Raw genomic sequence first — 24,473 nt, 5'->3', positions numbered from 1 at the left:
CATTCATTTTTACAAGATTTTGACTTGAAAATTTTTCTCCCTCCCCCCTTCCTAAAATGGTAGGCAATTTGATACAGGTTATGCATGTGCTATCATATAAAAATATATTTCCATGTTAGTCACTGTTGTAAAAAAAAGATCAAAATAAAAAAAAAAACAAAAAAGAATAAAGTCAGTGAAAAAAAGCATGCTTCTATGTACATTCAGTGTCCATCAGTTCTTTATCTGGATATGGATAGTATTTTCCTTCGTGAATCCTTTGTACTTGTCTCAGATCATTGTATTGCTGAGAAAAGCGGAGTCATTCAAAGTTGATCATAGCACAATGTTGCTGATTCCATGTACAATGTTTTCCTGGTTCTGCTTACTTCACTTTGCATCAGTTTGCAGTTTTTTCCTGAAATCTTCCTGTTAATCATTTCTTATTCCACAATAGTATTCAATTACTTTCATCTAGCATGGGTTGTTCAGTCATTCCCCAACTGATAGACATCCCCTCAATTTCCAATATTTTGTCCCCATGAATAGGGCCACTATAAATATTTTTGCACATACGATCTCTTTGGGATACAGACCTATTAGTGGTATTGCTATATCACAATTTGGTTGCCCTTTGGACATAGGTCTAGATTGCTCTCCAGAATGGTTGCATCAGTTCACAATTCCACTAACAATTCATTAGTGTCCCAGTTTTCCCACATCCTCTTCAACATATATCATTTTCCTCTTTTTTGTCATATTAGCCAATCTGATAGGTATAAAGTGTTACCTGAGAGTTGTTTTTATTTGCAGTTCTCTAATTAAAAGTGATTTAGAGCACTTCTTCATATGTTTATAGATAGCTTTGATTTCTTCATCTGAAAACTGCCTATTCATATTCTTTGGCCATTTATCAGTTGGGGAATGGCTTACATTCTTAAAAATTTGACTCAGTTCTCTATATCTTTGAGAAATGAGGCCTTTATCAGAAATACTTGCTATAATGATTGTTTCCCAGCTTTCTGCTTTCCTTCTAATCTTGGTTGTATTGTTTTTGTTTGTACAAAAGTCTTTTAATTTAATATTACCAAAGTTACCTATTTTACATTTCATAATGCTCTCTATCTCTTCTTTGATCTGAACCTGTAACTCACTTAACTTCTTTAAGAACTTGGATGCTATACCAGTTGGTGCATATATGTTTAGTATTGATAGTGCATTATTGCTTATGGTACCTTTTAGCAAGATGTACTTTCCTCCTTTTCTCTTTTAATTGGGTCTATTTTTGCTTTAGCTTTGTCCGAGATCAGAATTGTTACCACTCCTTGTTTTTTTTTACTTCATCTGAAGCATAATGGTTTTTACCTTTACCCTATGTATATCTCTCTGCTTCAAGTGTGTTTCTTGTAAACAACATATTGTAGTACTTTGGCTTTTTACCCATTTTGTTATCCATTTCTTTTTCATGTGAGATTTCATCCCATTCACATTCACAATTACGATTATATCCCACTTTCTTATTTTTCCTCCTATTTGTCCTCTCTCTCCTTTTACCCTTTCTTTCCTGAACAGTGTTTTGCTTCTATCTACACCTCCCCCAGTCTGGGCTCTCTTCAGCTCCCTCCCCATCTTTATTTGATCTCCTTGCCTCCTACTTTCCTGTCCAGTAAGACAGATTTCTATACTTAACTGATTGTATATATAATTCCCTCTTTGAGCCAATACCAATGATAGTCAGGTTAAGTGATGCCCATCACCCACCCTCCCATCTTTCCCTCTACTGTAATAGATTTTTCACACCTCTTCATGTGAAATAATTTACCCCTTCTACCTCTCCCCCCATTGTGCTCCTCTTTCTCATCCTTTAATTATTTTTCATATCATTCCCTCAAATTCATCTTATACCCATATACCCTCTGTCTATATATATATTCCTTCTAACTGTGCTGTTAGTGGCATAATTTTTAAGAGTTACAAGTATCATCTTCTCATCACGGTACTTAATTAGTTCTGGTCTTCTCCTTATGAAAGCTTGAAATCCTTCCACTTCATTCAATGACCTTTTTTTCCCCTTGCTTGTAGTCCTAACTCCTTTTACTTTACAAAATATCATGTTCCATGACTTCTGTTGTTGCATCTGCCAAGTCCCATGTAATCCTCATTGTGGCTCCTCAATATTAAAATTCTTTCCTTCTGACCACTTGCAGTACTTTTTCCTGTAATTTGGCTATAATGTTCCTTGGATTTTTTATTTTGGGATCTCTTTCCCAAAGTGATTGATGGGTTCTTTCAATACCTATTTTACCCTCTGGTTCCAGGATATCAAGGCGATTTTCCTAGGTAATTTCTTGAAAGGTGCTGTCCATATTCTCTTTTTGATTCTGGCTTTCATATAGTCCGGTGATTCTGATTGCCTCTCCTGGATCTATTTTTCAGGTCAGTTGTCTTTTCCCATGTGGTATTCTACATTTTCTTCCATGTTTTGATTATTTTGAATTTATTTGATTGATTCTTGATGTCTCATAGTCATTAGCTTCTATTTGCCCAATTCTAACTTTTAAGGTGTTTTCCTCAACTAGCTTTGGTACTTTCTTTTCCATTGGGACAATTATACTCTTTAAGGATATGTTTTCTTCAGTGAAATTTTGTATCTCCTTTTCCATTTGGCCAATCCTATTGTTTAAGCAGTTTTCTAAGCTGTTGACTCTTTTTCATAATTCTCTTACATCACTTTCATACCTTTTTCCATTTTTTTCTACCTCTCTTATATGATTTTTTATGTTCCTTTTTAAACTCTTCCATGAATTCTTTATGACCCTGAGACCATTTCCTGTTTTTCTTTGGGGTTTTTCCCATAGGTGCTTTGATTTTGTCCTCTTCTGAATTTGTGCCTTGGTCTTCCCTATCACCATAATAACTTTCTATGGTCAGATTCTTTTTTTGTTGTTGTTTTATGCTCATCTTTTTATTTTTGGCCTTTTTCCTTTCTTTTCAATTTGAGTTCTACAACCAAGTTAGAAAAGGCACTGCCTCAGGCTTCTCATGCCAGTGTCTGTGGGCCCTAGCTATGTATTACCTTGTGCTGCATTAGTGCTGTCCTGTGGTCCCTGGGGGGCACTGCTAGAGGTTGTAGGGGTTTGACAACATACCTGGTGCTGAGCTATGGTCCTAGTGGTGGTGCCTGGTATGTGCTGAGGTCTGGTGGGGTGTTTCTGAAGCACAAAATGCCTGTTTGCCCTTTTAATTCTAAAGTTCTATTATTCTCTCAGTCTCATACTTGCTTGTCAGTAGTCTAGACACTGACACCAGCTCGTGACCTCTCCTGGCTGGGGATTGATGCAGAATATGGCCTGACATACAAGTACTCATGAGAAACCCCTCTTCCCACCAAACCTTACAAGTCCCCATATGGCCAGCTAAGAGTAAGTAACAGAGGGATCTGATCTTGTGCAGAGAGCAGAAACAGATACCACTTGGCAGCTGCTGCTCACCACCTAGTGATGGATCACAAATCCTAGGTGGACAGGAGAGGGGATTTACACTTAACAGTGGTTTCCAAGGGGTAAGCATCCTTTGGAAACCCTAGGATGTATACTGAACAAGGAAGTACAGAAGCACACAGCAGCTATTTAACTTGCCCTATAAGTGGAGTACTACGTGTGTGTGTGTACGTGTGTGTGTGTGTGTGTGTGTGTGTGTGTTGGGCAGGGGAGGGGGGGAAAAAAGGTTTGGGGTTTCTCAGTTTTAGCCCCCAGACCAGTCTCAAGCCTGCAGTGGAATAACTAAGTCAGGAATTCCAGATCAAGGAGAATCCCACAGTCTTTTCATTCTGAACCTAAAGAGCTTTCCAGGTGACAAAGTCCATCATTAACCTACTGGATTTTCTCCTATTGCATATTTTCTGACTCCTCTAATTGTGGCTTCCTTGGAGGTTGGATCTCAAAGAATCTCATCTTCCTCCTATGCTGAACAATTCATGTTTCACCAGTCAAAGTCTCAGTCCCAAGTGACTTTTAGGTGGACGGAACTGACCCCAGATGGATGTTGAGCTCTTTCCTTAGAGGAGTGCTGCATGGCTCCCTCTACACACAGGGTACCCTGACTTCACGTTCTGCTCCACTCCCTCTGTTCTTCAGTTCTCTGATCTGGCAATGGCAGTTCAGAGAGCTGCCACACTGGTGCCTATTATGAGTTGTCTGCCCCAGCCCAAGTAGGTCAGGGTTTTGCAACATTAGTGCTGCAGGATTGTCTGCCAGTGTAGCTGCAGCTCCCAGTGTGCTTTTGCTTTTAAAGGGTTGCAGGAGCACTGATTGTCTCATAGTAAACTTGTGAAACCTGGAACTAGGTCCTCGATAAGCCCTAAGGTCCCTGAGTCTACTGATGCAATCTCACTACAGGTAGTAGTAGCATGAGAGGTAAGAGAGAGGAGCTGAGAGACCTTAGGGTCAATGAACTTCAGTTTATGCTTTTTTGTGTTATTTTTACCTTCTTTTATGTACTCAGAGTCCTAGACCATGGAGATAGCCACAGTTGCTTTATCTTTGGTACATAATTTATGTTTTGGAGAGGTTTTAGATCAGTGAAAATACCTAGTCTTCTATCTTGTTGCTCACATGACCCAGAAGTTATTTTCCTTCCTTTCTAATCAGACCTTTATCTTTCATGATCTGTCCAGTCATTTGAAACTAACTAAATTATGCATGATAGTGTACAATATTTTAAATAAAATATCCATGCCTCTTTGTTCTGTTGCTTTCCATCTCTTTCTAAACTGTAGCCCTGGATTATTCCCATCGTCTGCCTTCTCTGTTCCTATTCACAAGATGCAGAATGGAGCTGCAGGAATCTTACAACTAGGTTGAGAGATAACATTACAAATTAATATCATCTGACTTCAATTATGCCTTTATTGTTGCAAGGCAGTCTATTATTCTCTAACTGATTCTCTATTTCACTCCTCACAGAAGCTACTCCAAATCTTCTCTTCCTTCCTCAAGTCCCTCACATCCCCATTCCCTTTTAACCACCACCTCCCTTCAGAACTGGGGACCTTGCTTCTTATTTTACTGAGAAAATTGAAGTAATTCAACATGAAATCCCTCTTCTCATACTTTTCAACTCAAAACCTCTTGATACCATCTATACTCATTCCCCCCTTATCAAGTCCAGCCCTTCTACATTGTCTACCTGATCCTACTCTTCCTGTCTTCTCCAACAGAATTCACCCTCAATCTTCTACTAACTCTTTTAAATCCTCAACCTTTTCCTATTTGTTTTAAATATACCAAGTCTATTTTGTCCTTAGAAAAACTATTTTCCCTAAATCCTACCATACCTTCAAGTTCATTTTCTATCTCTCCTATCTTTCTCAAACCCCTTGAAAAAGCTATTTACACACATAGCCTTTACTGCTTCTCCTCCTCCTCATTCCTCAACTCTTTGCAATCTGGCTTCTGATGTAATCACTCAACTGAAATTACTCTCTCCAAAGTTAATAATGATTCCTGAATTGCCAGTTTTTTTCCTCAAGCCTCATCCTTCTCTATTTATCTGTTTCATTAGACACTGTTGACCACCCTCCTCTCCTGGATACTCTTTCCTTTCTACCTCCATGACTTCTCTTGAATCTGGTTCCTTCTGTACATTCATACAACACACAGCTACCACATTATTTCAGGTTTTCACCACTTATTTACTCTGTTATTGTAATAGCCACCTAACTGGTTTTGGAGTCTCTCCCCACTCCAATCCTTCCTCCACATTGTTTCCCATTTGCTTTTCCTTAAGCATAGTTCTAATCACATCACTCCTCTACTCAATCAAGTCCACTAGCATCTTGTTGCCTATAGGATAAAACATAAACTCCTGTTTATCTTTTAAAACTCATCACAAATTGGCCCAACCTTCCAGACTCATCTGACATATAATCATGCCTCCTACCCCCCCCATACACACCCTTGTCACCACATTTTAATATAAGTTCCTTGCACATAGGAATTACTTCATTATTTTTGTAGCTTAGCACAATGCCTAACATATAAGTAAGTACTTTGTTTATTGAATGATTAATTAAAGCCTAAAACTCATTGTGCATACCATCAAAGCTAACATTTTTAATAAGTCTAAGCCAAACTATTGCTTTACAAACTCAAGCAATACATGCTGTGTCTTGTTCTCACAAATGCTATCATACAAAATTTCTCATTCCATTTAGTAATGTTAGCTTAGCTATTCATGCTATTTGCATGTTTTTCATTCCTCACCAGCTCTCTCAATAAAAATTCACAAAGTGATTTTGTTAAAGAACTTGATTCTTTTCTTCCTGTCATTTCAAATCATATAACTAGATTTTTTGTTCCTGTAGAAAATGGTTCATATTCATAATACATGCAAATACTCAAGAGAATCTGAGATGTCATTGATGTGAATGCTCTCCAAAGGTGCACACTCATCATTTATTCCTGCCCTATGTGACTCTTATACTTCCATAAGTTCACAGTGTAGGGAGAGGTTCCATCCAACATGCTAAAGGGCTTCTTCCTTTTCTATTGATATCATGAGGGCACCATAATTATACACTTTTTTCTTCTTTCTTTCTTTCCTTTTTTCCCTCCTTCCTTGCCTCTCTCCCTTTTTCTTTGTCTCCTTTGTTATCTCCCTCCTTTCCCTTCTTTCCTCTTCATCTTTATCTCCCTCCCTCTTTCCTTCCTTTCTTCTTTCCCTTTTTCCAATTAGTCAAACCCCTGTTAAAGGGGTCCATGAGACAAAAATGATTAAAACCCTTGATTAAACTGTATGTCATATTCTGGACAATAGGCATTCTCCACTCCCTTAATTTTTCCTGTGTATATGGTTAGGTTTTGATTAGTTCTTAATCTTTTTCAGGAAGCTCTGAAAAGTTCCTGGTCTTGATATAATCAACAAGATGCCATGTCATCCGCAAACTAAAAACATTAGGAGGGCCTCACCCTCTATAAGGAATTCTTCCTCAATTTCAACTCTATACTGACTCTCCTACACAATAAAAGTGAATACTTTTGGCAAATATATGTCTTCTTTCATGCCTCACCTAATATTAGTGAGCATCAAACAAGACTATTTCCTTTCTAGAACAGAATAATGAAGTTTGTTTAAAGATATGGCCACATTCACAAAAGAAATGATAAACATTTTAAATGCACTCTAGCTATCTTTCTTAACCCCCACACACCTGAATTACCTAGACTCTACTCCCTAGGTCCCTGGGCTCTGATACGTGAACTTTCACCTTATCTTGCCCAAAACCAGTCTTCCACATCACTTCTTGGCCATTTCCAAATCATGCTGCCATATTCAGACCCCCACATCTCTGCTCTCCTTTATGTTATGTCTTCCTCCATTAGAATGTAACTTTCTGGAGAGCAAGGAGTGCCATGTCTGCTTTTGGTATCCTCAGTGCTTAGCACAGTGCCTTAGAACATAAATACTTAATAAATGGTTTATCACTCATCCATTCACTCATTAGACTCTGTATTGAATATGCTCACTTGATCAAGCTACAAATCTAAGAAGTTTTTTGATTTTTCAATATGCTAGAGACCTTTAAGCAAATTCTCATACACTGTTAGATAAGAAATGCAAGTCTTTTAGGACATTTTTTTTCTTCAAATAAATCAGGGAAATAACTTGTACAGAAGATAAAGAAGGCAACATTCAGTCAGTTATCAATTTAATAAACTTTATTATTTATTATGTGTTGGGCACCATGCTGGGTACAAGGGATACCAAGACAAAAATGGCAATGGTCTATGAACTACATAATTCTTGCTTCTCGGGATCTTTTGTTGGTTCTCATCCAGGTTATGCTCGCCAACCACAAATGTCCCAAAAGTCTCTGTCCTGGTCCCTTTTCTCTTCTTCATTACTATTTCACTTGTTGATCTCTCATGGATAAAATTAACTACAATGTATAATAAACTTAGTGCCTCTATTCAGATGACTCCCAGATCTATAAATCTATCCCTAATCTTTGTGCCGAGTTCAAGTCTGCCATCTCCAACTATCTATTTAGACATCTTCCTCAGTAGCAGCAGCATAACTGGCATTTAAGTAGTGCTTTAATCTATCTGATCCCCATAACAACCCAATGAAGTAGATAATATTATATTCCTCTTTTGCGGATGATAAAACCAAAACACAAAGAGTTTAATTGACTTATACAGGGTCATATAGCTAGTAAACATCTAAGATGCTTACTAGATAATCTCATTCTAATCAAAACCAAACTAATTATCTTGTCCCCCAAACCCTGTTCTCTTCTCCACTTCCTTGAGGATATTACCATCCTCCCAGTCACTAAGATTAACAACCTAAATGTCATCCTTGAGATTTCTCTCACACTAACTTCATATATTCAATATTATTGCCAAGTCATTGCCTCTACCCTCACAACATCCCTCATAGATGTCCCCTTCTCCCCACTCACACAGATTCTCATCACCTCACACCTGGACTACAGCAATAACCTTTCCTATCTGAAATCTCTCCCCACTCCATATCACTCTACTGAGTTGTCAAAGTAATTTTCCTAATGTGTAAGTATGGCCAGGTCACCAATGGCTCCCTATTACTTCCAGGTAATAATATAAAATGCTTTATTTGACATTTAAATCCCTTCACAACTTTGCCCGTACATATCACTTCCCTCTATGAAGTCCAGGATCAAGAGAGACTGGGCTTCTTAAGGTTCCTTGTATATGATATTTACTAACCAACTTCTGAAACTGAGACATACTCACTTTTTCTGACCTCAAGGTCCAGAACTCTGTCCACAGTGCCCTCTGTCTATGCCTGCCTGCCTCCCCCACCCCATTTCTCTTTTTCCCTGTCTCTCTGTCTTTCTCTCTCTGTCTCTCTCACTTTCCTACCCTCTCTCCTTTTTTCTCCTCTCTCTCCTTATCTTTATACTGAGAGGCAGAGTCTGTCAGCAATCTTTCAATATTGAATAAATCCATGTTTCCAGAGAAATAAAAGACAAAAATTTTACCCATTAGCTTTTATCTATAATAGAGTTAACAAGCTACAGAAAAGTAATATTCTTCCATCAGAAGAGTGATTTAGTGGTAAAAAGAAATACCTGTAATAGGTGTTCTGTTTTTCAGCCTATCCACCTCCATAATAAAGTCATCTTTCAAAAACAGGAATCCAATAATGGAGAACAAGTAGACGAGGATGAGAGCGAGGACTGCAGTCAGAATAATGGAGCGACCATTTCGGGTGACACTCTTTATAACATTGAGCAAAGTCTCTTCTCTGTACACCAAATCAAAAAGCTAAAAATGTAATACAATAAGAGAGGGATAAATAAACATAAGAATAGCATACAAACAGTTGGTGGAATCATCCCAGTTAATCCTAGGAAAAATGTCTTATATATGAGAGAGTTTAAGAAATTTTAATATTTTCCTTTAAGGATAAATCTAATAAAACTCATGATAATATAGTAAATTGGTTTGATAAACAATCTAGTCAACTGAGAAAGAACATACAAAACTATAACAATCGCAGTATAGGATTGAAATGATATTTTGTACCTAAACAAAAGATTATTTAATTTTATTATATATACCTGTGAAATATGTTATAGTTAAAAGAGATTCCAGTGTACACAAAAAAGACAGATAATTAGGAAATTCATTTATTATTATTTTGTGTTATTTCCATTCAACAGGTTTTTTTAAATGATATCTTTTAAATGACATCTTAAATGATTTTTAAATCAAATGATAAGATACTTTGTACAACAAAAAATATGAAAAACTTTATACACCTGTATTATTGTTGTGAACCATAAAACTTAAAGAATTCAAATAAACTTGTAAATTCTAATACCTTTCCTTCCAAAGTTCTTTATCTTCTGTTCTATGATAGAATCTTTCTAAGTGGAAAAGGGAGCATGAATTTGGCAGCAATAACAATTCAAACAACTCTTTAGTATTCACTGTGTAATTAGCATACACTGTGCTAATGCCATAGGATACAAAGACAAATCCCAAGTCAAATAAATTCAGCACAGAGGGAAAGTACTTTCTTGCTTCTTAGAATTAAATGTAACTTCTACAGTAGTTTCTCAGAGAAATAGACTCTGATGAGAATAAGAGTTCCTCTTTTTGTTCTATGAGTATCCATGATTAGGACAGATTATCAGAACCTAACAAAAATAAACAGAAACAGATGATACAGAAATCGATACCTATGCTACAATGATATAGGTATACATGTACATATATAGAGATGTATATTTATAGAGAGAGATAAATCTAGATCATATGCACATATATAAATAAGAGAGAGCATTATGTATATAGATTAGATACTGTCTTTTTTAGATAGATACTCACCAAGAAACTATAGAAGAACTCATGGACAAAAAGACCCAGCATGCAGACCAAGACATAAGCTACATGGTAGAGAAAGGCCATGTCCATGATAACTGCTCGGTACCCACGAGTGAATGTTCCACGATTTCCAACAAAGCTCACCAGAAATACTATTTTATTACAAAGCTAAAGCAGAGAAAAAAATTAGATCTATTGCATTATATTTCCTCTCCACACAATTAGGGGGATACTGTCAAAGGAAATTCATCATTTAATGACTTTTATATTACCTTTTCATTTCTCATTGTATGACTTCTTAATGCTTATACATAACTCTACATCATATACAGAAATATATATTCATACATACAAATATATTTCATATCCTTAGTAACTTCATACTGATTAGTGATGTGTAGCACATTCATATACTGGGTTTGTAATAAACTCCAAGGAATTGCCTAATTTTTTTATTCCAGAATTTTATTATATTGAAAGTTGTTTTCAATAAATAAATACAGTATTACATTATTTGGAACTTCAAAATCTATGTGTTTGGTATACTGTAGGTGCTAAATAAAAGTTCATTGATCAACAGTTCTAGTCCTACACAACACAGTAAAAATAATTAATAAATACAGAATATTGGTGAAAGTATGAATACTTTGTATTTATGGAAAAGATAGACTCCTCCTTGAAGACTTCTTTGATCCTCTCAGATGGAAATTATTTCTCCTTCCTTGTAACGGATATAGCACTTCCTTTAGATGTCTCCTTTGTCCTTACATTTTACCTTATGTAAAACATATTGATATATGTTTTTATCCTCCCTATTATATGGCAAACTATTTACAAGAAAGAAATATATTATTTTTCTTCTTTGAATAATAAAAGCTAGCATTTATATAATACGTTAAAGTTTGTGAAACACTTTACAGATATGATTTCATTTTAACCTCACAAAAATCCTGGAAGGTAGGTGCCTATTTATTCCCATTTTACTTATGAGGAAACTGAGGCAGAAGATAGTGGTAAAGTGACTTGCTCGAGGTTACACAGCTGAGAAGTACATGAGGTTAGAGTTGAATTTCAGACTTACTGGCTACAGATCCAATTATCTATCCATCGCTAAATTTTTTGTTATCAATCCATCAATAAGCATTTAATAATTAATATTATTGCCAGACACTAAGCTAATTAACAAGGACACAAAAAGGGAAAAGAAATTTCCCCTATACTCAAGGAATTTATATTGTAACTGGGGAAACAACATATACATATGCAGTTAAATATCATTTAATCCAATTCAACTTAACATTTATTAAATACATACTATGTACAGTGAGAGAGGCAGAGTAGCATAGAGAATAGAGAGCCAGCCTTTGGAGTCAGAAAAGTTGTTCTCAGGTTCTGTCTCAGCGACCATGGACAAATCATTTCAACTCAGTCCTCTGACAATCCTCTAAAATTATTAATTGCCAGTAAGTTATCAATTTTTATTGACAGAGGAAGTTTCCAACTAAGAGATTCACATATACAGATCATAGTTCTGAATTTCTACCTCTCCTTTGATTCCCAAGTCCCACAGAAAAATATACAAGGTAGAGGGATTAATAGTTTCTGGAGGTGATTAGGCTGTGAAAAGTTTTGCTAACAGTAATTTGTAGTTTAGTCATTACCAATTCTTCATGACCCATGTACCATACCGACCATGAGGCTTTCTTAGCAAAGATACTGGAGTGGTTTGCCATTTAAGGCAAATAGAGGTTAAGTGACTCACTCAGGGTCATATAGCTAGTAAGTGTCTGAGGCCAGATTTGAACTCAGGTCTTCCTGATTCCTGGCCCAGCACACTATCCACTTAGCCACCTAGATGCCCTGTTAATATAAAAGTACCACACAACTGTCATCAACACCAGCACCATTATCATCATTATTAAGTGCTAATACCTATCATTCATATCCCACTGCTCATTTCTCAGTAATCATTTGCAACGGGAAGGTCAAATATTTTTAGGACAGCAATAATAGTGATTCCTACAAGCTGACATGATAGCTCACAGACATCCCTGCCATGACCAAGGCAAAGAAGTATAACACCCTCCTTTCCTACCTCTCTTATACATCTATTCCTTCAAGGTTGCTTTTGATATTTTTAGTCACAAACAGGTACTAAAAAGAGAAAGACAACATGAAATAAAATCTTTTTAAAGCTTCAAGAACTATTCTAAATCAAAGGACAAAAAAATTGTTAATTAAATGTTTATTATAATTAGTATATTAATTTTATTGGGTTAATGATATATTTGAGATATATTTTGTTATACTGGGGTTCTTTGTAGTAGCTGTGTATAGCACATTTATATCCATTTTATAGGACCCGTAAAAGAGACAATATGGTGGAAACAATAATAAAATGAGAATCAGATTTCGTTTCTAATCCCAGCTTTGCCCCTTAGTTGCCCATTTCCTGTAATAAATTTGATTGAGTTTCCTGGGCCTTTTTACTCTTCTCTACAAATGATAATTTTTTGAGGTACCTACCAGGTCTAAGATTCATCTTTTTTCTCTACTATGCTCAGTGATGGTGGGAAATTTTGAAGTTATTTAAGGGCATAATGCTATTTTTTTCAGCAGACATTCTGGGAGCAAGCTGTTTTAAAGAGTAAGAACCTAAATTAATGGGTATATCTGTGTAAGGAGGAATCACTGAAATACTGTTATATGCAATTCAGTACTTCAAGATGGTAGACAAATATTCAGAGAGAAGCCATAAAATGTGTAATAATACTTCAATCAAAGTTTATAGAAACACCAAAAGCTGGAGAAAATAGAAGCTCTATATAAGTTGTGAGATATGAGGTCATGAAATAGATAGAGAAAAGTAGGCATGTTTTTAACAATGCAAGTAAATCAGCATATGAAACTTTGAACAAATAACTGCATACATTACTCGAATCCTCTACTAGGGTCCTCCAGTGTCTACTTGTAGCCTGGAGATCAGTCTAGGTTCATGAAGCCTATGAAGGAAGCCCTGGATACAATTCACAAAGTTGGCACAGAGGCACAGTAAAGTAGCAGTGAGGACTTCAGCTTTCCAAACATCTGCTGTAGCTTTCATTGTGAAAAAGAGAGCACTCAGCAAAGATCTTACATGCTTTAATGCTATTTTAGTCTTCAAAAAGCTGAGAAAACAGTGAAAGAAATTATTAGTCTGGACCTTAATCTAAGCAACATTGAAGACAAAGTTACTGGGATAGAAATGATGGGTAGCTTAGGGAGAACCAATCATGCCATCTTAAAACTTGTGACAAAGAGATAGGGAGGAAAATTGCTATAAATATAATACAATGTACACTCTGAATTCAAGGAAAATGTTCAAATAATTTAAAGAAAAGACAGGTAGGACCCCACAGGCCTAAAATTATACAGAGGAGGTTTCCTCAAGAGGTCTAGCATGTTTAAAAGAGAAAAATTCTGAACACATAAATGAACAAAGCATGGGACAAGTATGTTGACATATCTGGAAGGAGCATTCCCATTGGTCCTTCCCCTGAGGGAATCCCTACGCACTCCTATGGTACAGAACAACTTCACCAATTTGACCCAGGAGTGCACTCTATTATTTCTAAAGCATGGTGATAGGAACTTTGTACAATAGTCTGATTCCTCTCACTTACTTACTTACAAAAGATTCCATCTTTTGCAGCATTTGAAAAAAATGTATCTGTATTTGACAACATTTTCACCAAATTGTTATAAACTAATATGAACCTTTTTAAATTTGACTAACCATTTAACTTTCAGGAATCTGTAAAGAAGATAACAATAAAAGAAGCATCAGAAGAAGCAGCAATTGTCGATAGAGCTAGCTAAGAAATGGGACCAATTAAACAATTTCAGGTGCCAAAAATTATAGGTTTGGGATTTGTTTATTTTTCCCTTCTCTTCAGCTTTTATTCTTAAAAAAATTTTCTTGACATTATGGATTTTTTTGACACTATGGATATATTTCAGGGCTTCATTAATTCAGTCACATTGGGTCCATAAAATTCACTTGGTCTCTTTGTTTATTATAACAATAATTTTATTTTATACTTACATAGTAATTCACAATTTTCCAAGTATTCTGACATCTCACCTTCTTAATCTTTATAATAGCTCTGTTACATAGGCAGGGGAAATATTATTATCCCTAATTTACAGATGAGGGAAATAAATTTTCTTACCTCAAGAAAGGAGAAGTGACTTGCCTGTCATTTAGTAAGTTTACAAGCAGTAGTTACTGCAATAATCTTACAATACAAGCAGATATATTTGCTTGTCCAATGTTTTTTTCTTCCCACTATAGTACACTATGATATCTCTATTCTGCTATTGATAACTTTTCTCACATTTTGGTCTTCTTTTCATAAACTAGCAAAAATTACACAATGATGTTAAGGTCTTTAAAGTTCAATAGTCTATAGCTTCATTCACAAAAAGAAATAATTAACAGTAAATGTGCAAAGTATACTTTTATATTTCATATACCAATGTGATGATTTTATGACTAAATTAGCTTTAGGACTATAAGAGAACTAAAAAAAAATAAACCTTATACACATTTCAATTTTCCTAATATTTCACATTTTTCCTATTTCCCCCTAGAGGAGAAAAAATATTTTCCATGACTAGAAAGTTGGTAGTAATATAACATACCTAATTTAACAAGGTTTTACTCAATTGTTTAATAATATTAGAAATTTGAAAATTATCTTTGGCACTTGGCTTTCTCCTACTTCTAATATTTAGTTACCAATCCCTGCTGATTCTGTCTTGGCAAAATCTCTCATTTATTGCCCTCCTCTGTATTTCTGTCAGTCCCTACCCTTTTAAGGAACCTCATTACCACTGATCTGGATTTCTGCAACAATCTTATAATAGTGATTCCAATCTTTATTTTCTCCTCTATCCAATTCTATCATTAAAATGGCTACTGGAGTAACTTTCTTATGTATATATCTGATGTCACATCTCTTCTCAAAAATTAAATTGTTCTCTATAGAATAAAACTGAAATTCCTTTTGCCAGTGTTCAATGTCTTCCAGAACATGCTGCCATGATATTCTTTATTAATTTTCTACATCATTCTACAATCCTATCAAACTGTACCACTCTTGCTTTTTGAACAGGCTCTCCTACCTTTGTGCATTTGCTTATAATGTTTGCTTTGCATATAATATTGTTAGCTCCCTCTTCTTACATGTTAAGTTATAATTATTCCTTCAAAACCTGAAACATATACTATATCCTTTCATGAATCTTCCATGATCTTTTTTAATTGATAAAGGCCATTTCTCACCAGGCTCCATGTAGTACTTGGTTCTCAAAATTTCTAATGAATCTATTATATTATATTGTATATCACAATTATCTGTTTTTGTATTATCTTTCTACATGACAATAAGCTTTACAAAGATAAGGATTCTTTTTTTAATCTAAAATTCAAATGTTTCCCAGAGCCTGGAATAGTGCTGTAAATCCTGATATTTTTAAAATGTATGAAGAATGCTAAGTAAAGCAAAGCCTGGAAAGGATATCTACGACCACTACTATTATTCCCCTTTTTCAAGGGGAAACTGTGAAACATGAATGAACAAACAAATTAAATCATAAAGTAAAATACCTATTAAAGCTTAAAACTATACTAAGGTTTATGGGACCTCCTATGTATTAATATGCATTAAAGTAATTGAGCCCTTACTTTAAATTAATTCAACTTTAAAAAGTGTTAATAGCCCAACTATGACCAAAATCAGCCTTGGTAACTGACGCAAAAAACATTCATTCTGCTTTAGAAATGATTTACTCCTACTTAGTTCTGAACAATGCTACTCAGGAAAACATCTCCATGACGTGTAAGTCTGGATGACAAATGAAGAGTGGAGTTGGATCAAAGACAGGTTATGTTCTATCAAAGGATGCTGGATGGGTCTCACAGATAGAAAGGCAGATAATAACTAAAATAAGATCTCATGGAAACACAGATAGCTAAAGGGGAGGCCAAACATTTGGTGGGATGAACCAATGGTCAAGATTTTCAAACAGAGATAGCATGGGACTATTGGTGGCACACTAGATAGAGAAGTGTATCTAGAGTCTAGAAGAACTGACTGCAAATTCAGCTCAGATTTCTACTAGCAAGATGACTTTAGGCAAGTCACTTAACCTCTGTTTTGCCTCAGTTTCCTTAACTGAAAAAGGGACAATAATAGTACTTGCCTCATAGAGATGTTGTGAGCATCTAGTAAGTTAATATTTGCAAAAAGCGCTTAGCAAAGTGTCTGACACAAAGTAGGTGCTAAATAAGTGCTCATTCCCTCCATCCTCCCTTCTGTTATCAGGTAATTTTCTGCTTGAATAATGCTGAATTACACTAATCCAAGTGAATGATGATAACTAATATTGCATGAAATCTTTATCTCCACGAACTGAAGAATAAGTTGTTCTGGTGACTGATTGAATGCTTTTGTTAATCATGCCATATACCACATTACATGCTACATCGTGCCTGTGCTTAGAGTCCAAAAGAAATAGAAACATGGGAATTGCTTTATTGATTCAGAATCACACTTCATCCAGCCTGGGCCTTGGTTGCCAAAAATAACCCCAAAGGACATGCTATGAGAATACATAGCAGCTTCTCTTGGAGATTTTGGATATTTCCAAATCTATTTTGAATCAATTTACATCTCCGGCCAATACTCTTGGAAAGTTCCACAAGTTTATTCCCCATTATGTAAAGTAGTTATAAGTTCACCTTGCTCAAATTTCACCTTTAGCTTTCCTAGATGGAGAATTCTAAACTGCATAATTTCTTAAATGATTTATAATCAATTAAAATATGACAACCTTCTTGTCTTTCTTATCATGTGGTAAAATTACCAAACCCTTTAATGAAAATAATGGAATCTTTTTTCCCTAACTTTTCCTTTCTGGTTATATGGGTTCCAGATGAATGAAGTATATGTTTGCATTTTATAGTGATATTTGTTTAATTTACAACATTGTAAGTTTAAGTACTTACATTAGCAGCCCCAAGAAGTATCAGTGTAGGCCCAAGACCTATTGTATAAATAGATCTGAGCATTATGGACACAAGAAATGGTCGAATACCAAAAGGTTTGGGGAAGAAAAACAGCATAGATGTACAAACTGCAACTGCTATCCAAAGGAGAACTGAGAACAATGGAGAAAGTGTACCTGTAAGACAAAATATATTTTTTAAACTAAGAAAAAAACAAGATAGTGTTGTTTCATTTACTGTTCCATTTCTAATATATTATATTGAATCAAACCATATAACATTTTCACAATAATTTCAATCAGTACTCTATACTACAGAAGAAACATTTTTTAGAACAATTCCCATCCTTAAATTTATAAGATAATATAATTAATTTTGTGTTGCCAACATTCATGGGTTAATGAAGCATCTCTTAGGTCTAAGAATTGCTCAGATGAGACATTTTGCTTCTCTGTAAGAATGATTTGCTAAATCTTTCTGTTATCCATGCCTCAGGAGAAGGTTTAGTTTCAATCTCAAGATTAATGACAAAAATGTAATCCATCTGATATGTGTTATTATGATCATATCTTCTTTTTTTCCTCTAATTATGAAACATAATTACAGGTGGCAAAGGTGGGCCCACAATGCAGAATTCTACTTCTTTAATAAAATACATATAGAAATTTAATCCTTTTTTTAAGTAAGGAAGATCTAATATTTGTCAAGTTACTTGATTCAATTTAAGACATGACAGAACTATGAAATATTTTACCAAGAAGACCAAAAGTGTCAGCTGCCAAAAAAAAGTCACAAACTAAATTTATTTTTGTTAGTATCTGTCCAAAATAGTCATTTTAATATTTAGTTCTTTCTTTGAAATCAGTGTAATCAATTCATTGAAATTTGGTATGTGAAATACATTGCCGTATTGATGCAAGAGAACTCCCCCTGATTGACACTTGTACTGTCATCAAGAAATTGCAGAAATACATTAGAGGACAACATTTATACCTCAGACATGTAAGTTGATATACATAATGGAAAACCAAGAAGCCTGAGACCTCATGCTTGTTTTCCTTTGGCAAAGGATTCGTGAGCATTCTAATCTCTGTTGGCTATACTTCTGCTTACTCTTTTTAAATCTTTGTTTCTACATGGTTAAATGTTATAAAAGTTTGTACTGCCACTGAAATCTTGGCCATTATCAGGGTTTTTGACACCGATGCTACCAAAATCTCTATTCTGAAGTGAGTTTTAATACTTCCAGATGGTGGGAAGGAGAATTTTGTAAGCTGTAAAATAATCTAATAAATTAATTATCTTTGATTTAGATTTTTAAAGTAATTTTTAAATTATTTTATTATTTTGGTCATGAAAGGAAATAGGATAATTTCCTGGGAATTGAATCTCTCTCTATTGCATTCCACAGGACAAATGTAGGATGAAAAAAGAATTCTCAATGTCTTTCAAAAAATCCAACAAAATAGGATATGATATGTGATCACTTTTGATTTGGGGGACCAGGAAAATGTTAAATTAGTACCTTAATCACATTTAATTCCCTGCTGCTCTGATGACAGTAACATGAAGAGTGCCAATTTATGCTAATTATGATAGCTAGTTTCTTGATATATATATATATATATATATATATATATATATATATATATATATATATATATATATATATATACCTAAAGTAAGAGAAAAACTGTGGCCAGCAATTCAATTTTACATTCATTGAGTTCATCTAGTATCCAAGCTTTTATTGGTATGAGCTGCCTCAGAAGATAGCCAGATCCTTATCATTAGATCCTCAAGCACAGACTGGATGGCCACTTAACCCTAGGAATGTTTTAGAGGGTATTTATTTGTCAAAGAAAAACTACTAGAAGGGCTTTGGTTGTGACTGCCTCAGTTTATAGCCATGGATCTGAGGTGTGTTTGCTGCCCCCTTTATCTATATCTGCAGTTTCAACATCACAATGAAACTAACATCTGACTTTTAGATACTATGATTCTAGTGCTACCAGCATTTACTGAGGGGAGACAGAAAACCAGGCACTGAAAGCTCTTGAATTAGCAGTTTTCTCTGCCTTCCTTTGCACGTGTGTGTTGCATGTGTGCCATTGTGTAACCAGAACTTTTCATCATTAAAGCTCCAGAATCCTTCCCCCCTAAAATAACCTTACACAAGGTTTCCAAAAAAAAGCCACAAGATCATTTTTAGATATGGTGTAGAGGGATTTTTGTAAAATACAGGCTGGTCTAGATGGCCTCTGGGGTTCCTTCTAACTGAGATTTTGTTACTTTGAGCTTATTTTATCCAGGTGTTCTTGTCTTTCAGTAACAAACCCTTAAAAAGTCTAGTTTCTCTCTCAAGTACTTATAACTTGACAACATCTTTGATTCTTTTAAATCTTTTAAAATAATAAATTTGCTACACATTGTAATTCATGAAATGCACCTACTTATTCCTTAATTTGACATTATTGTTATATATATATTTTTCCCCAGAAAATTTCAGTTCAAAATATTTAAGAACTATAGATACCCCTCTGAAGAAACTTTTTAATCACCATTAAAAATGGAAAGCTGCCAGGCCTAGAGGCCTGAGGGCTACCCGAGTCTTCCCTTATCTCTATCGGAGGTCTTTGGTTGGCCAAACCGGATGCTCGTATGAGAGAAAGGACGTTCCAGAGTCAAACAAGGGTTGAGCTTTATTTCAGGGTCTAGTTACAAGTGCAGGGGAATTCTTCCTTAGGAGGGAGCAAAGAATCTCCCAAGGAGGCAAAGATCTTACAATAAGAGATTGGAAGTAGAAGTATAAGCGGGGAGAGAGGGGGAGGGGAGAGAGGAGAGAGGGGGAGGGGAGAGAGGAGAGAGGAAAAGCGGAGCCTTGTTGTCCTGTTCGCTCCGCGCCCCTCCGCCCAAGAGAACTTTCAGGCTTTCCTGATCCTACTTAAACTCTCCAGCAGCATAGTTTGCATCTGAATACCATGCTGTTAGATAACAATAGTGTGCCCAGATCCGGGACAATCTCGAGGGCGGGGAGAGCTCTCTCCCATCACGTTTCTCACGGGAAGAGGCGGAAATACATGAGATAGCTCGGTTCACCTCGATTCCCAGTCGTTTCCTGGGGGGTCTCGTGAGAACTCTAAGATTTAGAAGTTCCCACCTTTACCCGCCCGAGACTGTCCACCTGGAATTGAGCTTCCATCCCCAGCATAAAGCAAAATAAACTTTGTTTTCCCAAAAATCCTGGATATAAGACATTTTAAAATAACGGAACATTTTGGAATTCTTGTTTTCCCCAGGTCTAGATTATACTTGTGTGATTACACTTGTACCCTATCATCTCACCCCTACTGACATATAACAAATTACCCTAGCAACTACAAACTTATACACACATTCTTTTGTGTATGTACTGCAGATAAATGGAATCCAGGTCAGGCAGAACTTACATAACACATATTATTACACAGGGATTTTCCTAAAGTATAGGACCAATCATGCCACATACACACACACACATGCACCCCAATAAATAAACTTCAGTGGTTCACTACTGCCTCAAAGATCAAATAAAAGTTGCTCGATTTGACATTTAAAGCCCTTCATCCCCTACCCCCCTCCTAACTTTCCAGTCTTCTATTACCTTATTCACCAACATGTACTCTGCATCCAGTGACACAGGCGTCCTGGTTATTCTGGAAATGAAACACTCCATTTCTCAGCTCCAGGCATTCTCTCTGGCTGCCCCCCATACCTGGAATGCTCTCCCTCTTTTATCCCACTTACTGTTCTCTCTGGCTTCCCTTAAGTCCTAACTAAAATTCCATCTTTTACTGGAAGCCTTCCCCAATCCCTCTTAGTTCTAGTGCCTTTCCTTTGTTAAATAGTTCCTATTTATCCTGTATGATTTGCATTGTATATATTTATTGGCCTGTTGTCTCTGCCATTAGACTGTGAGCTTTTTGAAGGCAGTCACTTTCTGTATCTCAGCACTTAGCACAGTGCCTGTCACAGAGTAGGAGCTTAAGAAATATTGATTGCTTGATGTTTCCAAAGGCACCTTCAGTAGCTGCTCTCTGCCTGGCCCAGAAATCACTCCTGCTTCAGTGGTTACCATAACATCAGTTCTGCCTGATTACTCTCTCCATCCACAACCTTCCATCGTTAGGTAACAGATGGAGCTCATTCAGTGTTCTGCCCCTTCATCTCCTGGGCCCTCTCTGCTGCATGTATCTTAGCCCCTAAGGTCTCCCACCTTCTCTAGAAAAAGCATTTGCTGAGTAAGCTGTTACTTCAGTCAAAGAATCCTTTCATAATTTCCCCATTTATATGAACACCCTCTGTTTTCATAACTCCTTCCATTCTATGCAGAGAAATGGGGCAAAATAGGATACAACCCAAAGAAAGTGTGATGGTCAGGCAAGTGGTAAGTTTGCAGAAGAGGGCCTATATATCTAGTATTTATTATGCCTAGGCATTTATGTTCGCTTTTAGGGACACACACACACACACACACATACACACACACACACACACACACACACACACACACACACACACCATGGTTTATATGTGGAATATTAAATTCAAATCCATACACAACTAAATTTTTAATAGCATCTCTTTTCCAAAACTGAAAAATATATATTATTTAAAGAAATACAAATACTTGCCTTCATCTCCATCATCTCCAAATGGGTAGAAAAGAGCAACAGCTAAATTGATGAATACGGCCAAATTGAATGAAATGCTCCCCCAGAGAGATATGTGTCTGGAGAACCAGAACAGTGCAGGGTTATCTAGAAGAAGAAAAATTACTTGTTACAAAGGAGATCTGCCAAAAAAACCCAAAAGAATAGAAAAAGTGTCAGTGAAACATTAAAAAAACTTACACATTGCAATTACAAGTAAGATCAAAAGGGGACACAGCCACAAACAGGGAGAGTCATGACTACAATGTTAAATTTAATTTATACTTTATATAACAGAAGCTCATAGTTTCACAAACAATCTTTTCTGCTCTTTGTATATTGAAATATTCATATTTAAGGTAATAACAATAAAATTCATAGAAAAGAAGGCATTATATTTTACTATTTTCATATTCAATGAAATTTAGACAGAAATGGTTCTGGAACAAGTCATTGTCCATCTCTTCTTTTATGTTAAATGTCTATACACTAACACATAGATAAAGTGATTTTTTAATTGATCAAAAGTATTCTTCTATAAATTCCTCTTCTGTAGGCAAGTCACTAAAACATAATCAGGACAAGCTACATTAGCAAACGGGAAAATGGCCATGAATTTGTGCTTCAGTCTTTTGTGATTTTGTTTCCTTCTCCTCTTTCAGAGGGCTTTTAATTTCATATAGATAAGGAGTTAGAAAGACACAAGTTCACACCCAGCCTCAGATACTTACTAACCATGTGATCCTGAGCAAGTTACTTAACCTGTTTGGTACAGTTTCCTCAACTGTAAAAAGCAAATGGTAACATTACCTACCTCGCAGAGTTGTTGTGAGGATAAAATGAGAACATGTTCAAAGTAACTAACACCTTTGCTATACCAGTCTTAATATAAACATTTGGAATTATATACTGAACTATAAGAAACTGGACAAATACTTATAATACAAACAAATCATAGGGCCCATAACAGTAAGGAAACTATAGAAAAATGAACAGTTCTATGCCTAAAAGAAAAGGATTCATAGACATTCTATGACACACGACAAAGGGGAAGTGAGCAAGCATTTACTAAACACCTACTATGTGTTGGGCACTGTGCTAAGAACTTTACAAATATCTCATTTTACGCTCATGACAACCCTGTGAGGTAGGCAATATTATCGTTCACATTTTACAGTGGAGGAAGCTACGCCAAACAGGTAAAGTGACTTGCTCGGGATCACATAGGTGCCACATGTCTGAAGCTGGGTTTGAACTCATGTCTTCCTAACCCCAGATTCAGCACTGCTCTATCAAGTTGCCTAATTTTAACAAGTCAAAAACCTGCACTGTTTCTGGAATAAATTTACATCATTGAGCAACAATCAAGACTGACAATAGGCACACGCCACCGTATTTGTCAAGTGTTGGTGACCTCTAGAGAAAGTCCTTGAAAGCACCGAGACCTAAGAACAGAACAGAAAGACTTTCCATGAGTGACATCCACATAATTTTAGGCCCCAAGACATTAACAAGAAAGAATGGAATAAATAGTGAGCTATGCAGATATGTTTGTGGGAACTAAGGGCTTTATGGTGTTAACTCAACAACAATTCATGGCCATGAGGAGCTACAGATGTTACCCTTAGGGTTCTCAGACTTAGTGATCACACAAAATGGTGCAAGGAAGAGCCAGAGACGGTGCAGTAAGTCACAGCAGGCTAGACATAGGTATTGGCCACTGTATCTGAACCTAGCAAAACATGATCTGGTGACTCAAAGTTTATACCAAAAGCTTTTTCTCTTTCATTGACAAATCATCCAATAGACCTCAAAAATAATATAAATAATTCAATCAATTAAACTTACTGGAATCAGAATGCTATCACAGACTAGATTGTTACCCCTCATTATCCAGAAAAAATACTGATTCACAAAAATTAGAGAACAATGTTCAAAATTAATATTATCATCCTTCATAATCCCCAACTTAAATGAAACAAAAAGTTTTCAAATGACAGGTCAACAAGCATTTATTAAGTTCCTATTGCCAGGCACTCTGTTAAGTACTGAAGATATAGAGAAAGGCAAAAAAACAAAACAAAAATACCAATCACTTTTCTCATGAAGCTCACAGTCTACTGGGGCAGGGTGGGGGGAGGATCATGTAAACAATTATGTACAAACACATGATACAAAATAAACTGAAAATAATCTCAGAAAGAAGGTGATAGGATTAAGGAGGACTGGGAAAGACTTGTGAAAGAATGTGAGACCATAGTTGAGACTTGAAGGAAGTCAAGAAAGCTAGGAGTTGGAGATGAGAAAGGAAAGAATTCCAGGAATGGGGGACAGCCAAAGAGAACACAAATTGTAGAGATATGGCTGAGAATATAA

The 24,473-nt window shown here is 35.9% G+C and overlaps 1 protein-coding gene across 2 annotated transcripts in view; it reads right to left on the bottom strand.

The window, feature by feature from the left end:
* Window positions 1-24,473, bottom strand: part of ITPR2 (inositol 1,4,5-trisphosphate receptor type 2) — a 510,130-nt gene that overhangs the window by 76,964 nt on the left and 408,693 nt on the right. For both annotated transcript variants that reach the window (XM_072653450.1, XM_072653451.1), the window contains 4 exons: window positions 22,080-22,205; window positions 17,407-17,582; window positions 10,359-10,523; window positions 9,095-9,290 (listed from right to left, as the gene is read on the bottom strand). In XM_072653450.1, coding sequence (XP_072509551.1) covers window positions 9,095-9,290; window positions 10,359-10,523; window positions 17,407-17,582; window positions 22,080-22,205 — 663 coding nt within the window. The remainder of the gene's footprint in view (window positions 1-9,094; window positions 9,291-10,358; window positions 10,524-17,406; window positions 17,583-22,079; window positions 22,206-24,473) is intronic.

This window comes from Notamacropus eugenii, chromosome 3 (assembly GCF_028372415.1).
Source record: "Notamacropus eugenii isolate mMacEug1 chromosome 3, mMacEug1.pri_v2, whole genome shotgun sequence".
Classification (NCBI taxonomy): Eukaryota; Metazoa; Chordata; class Mammalia; order Diprotodontia; family Macropodidae; genus Notamacropus; species Notamacropus eugenii.
The sequence above is the reverse complement of the archived record's forward strand: the minus strand, read 5'-3'. Positions and strand labels throughout refer to the sequence as shown.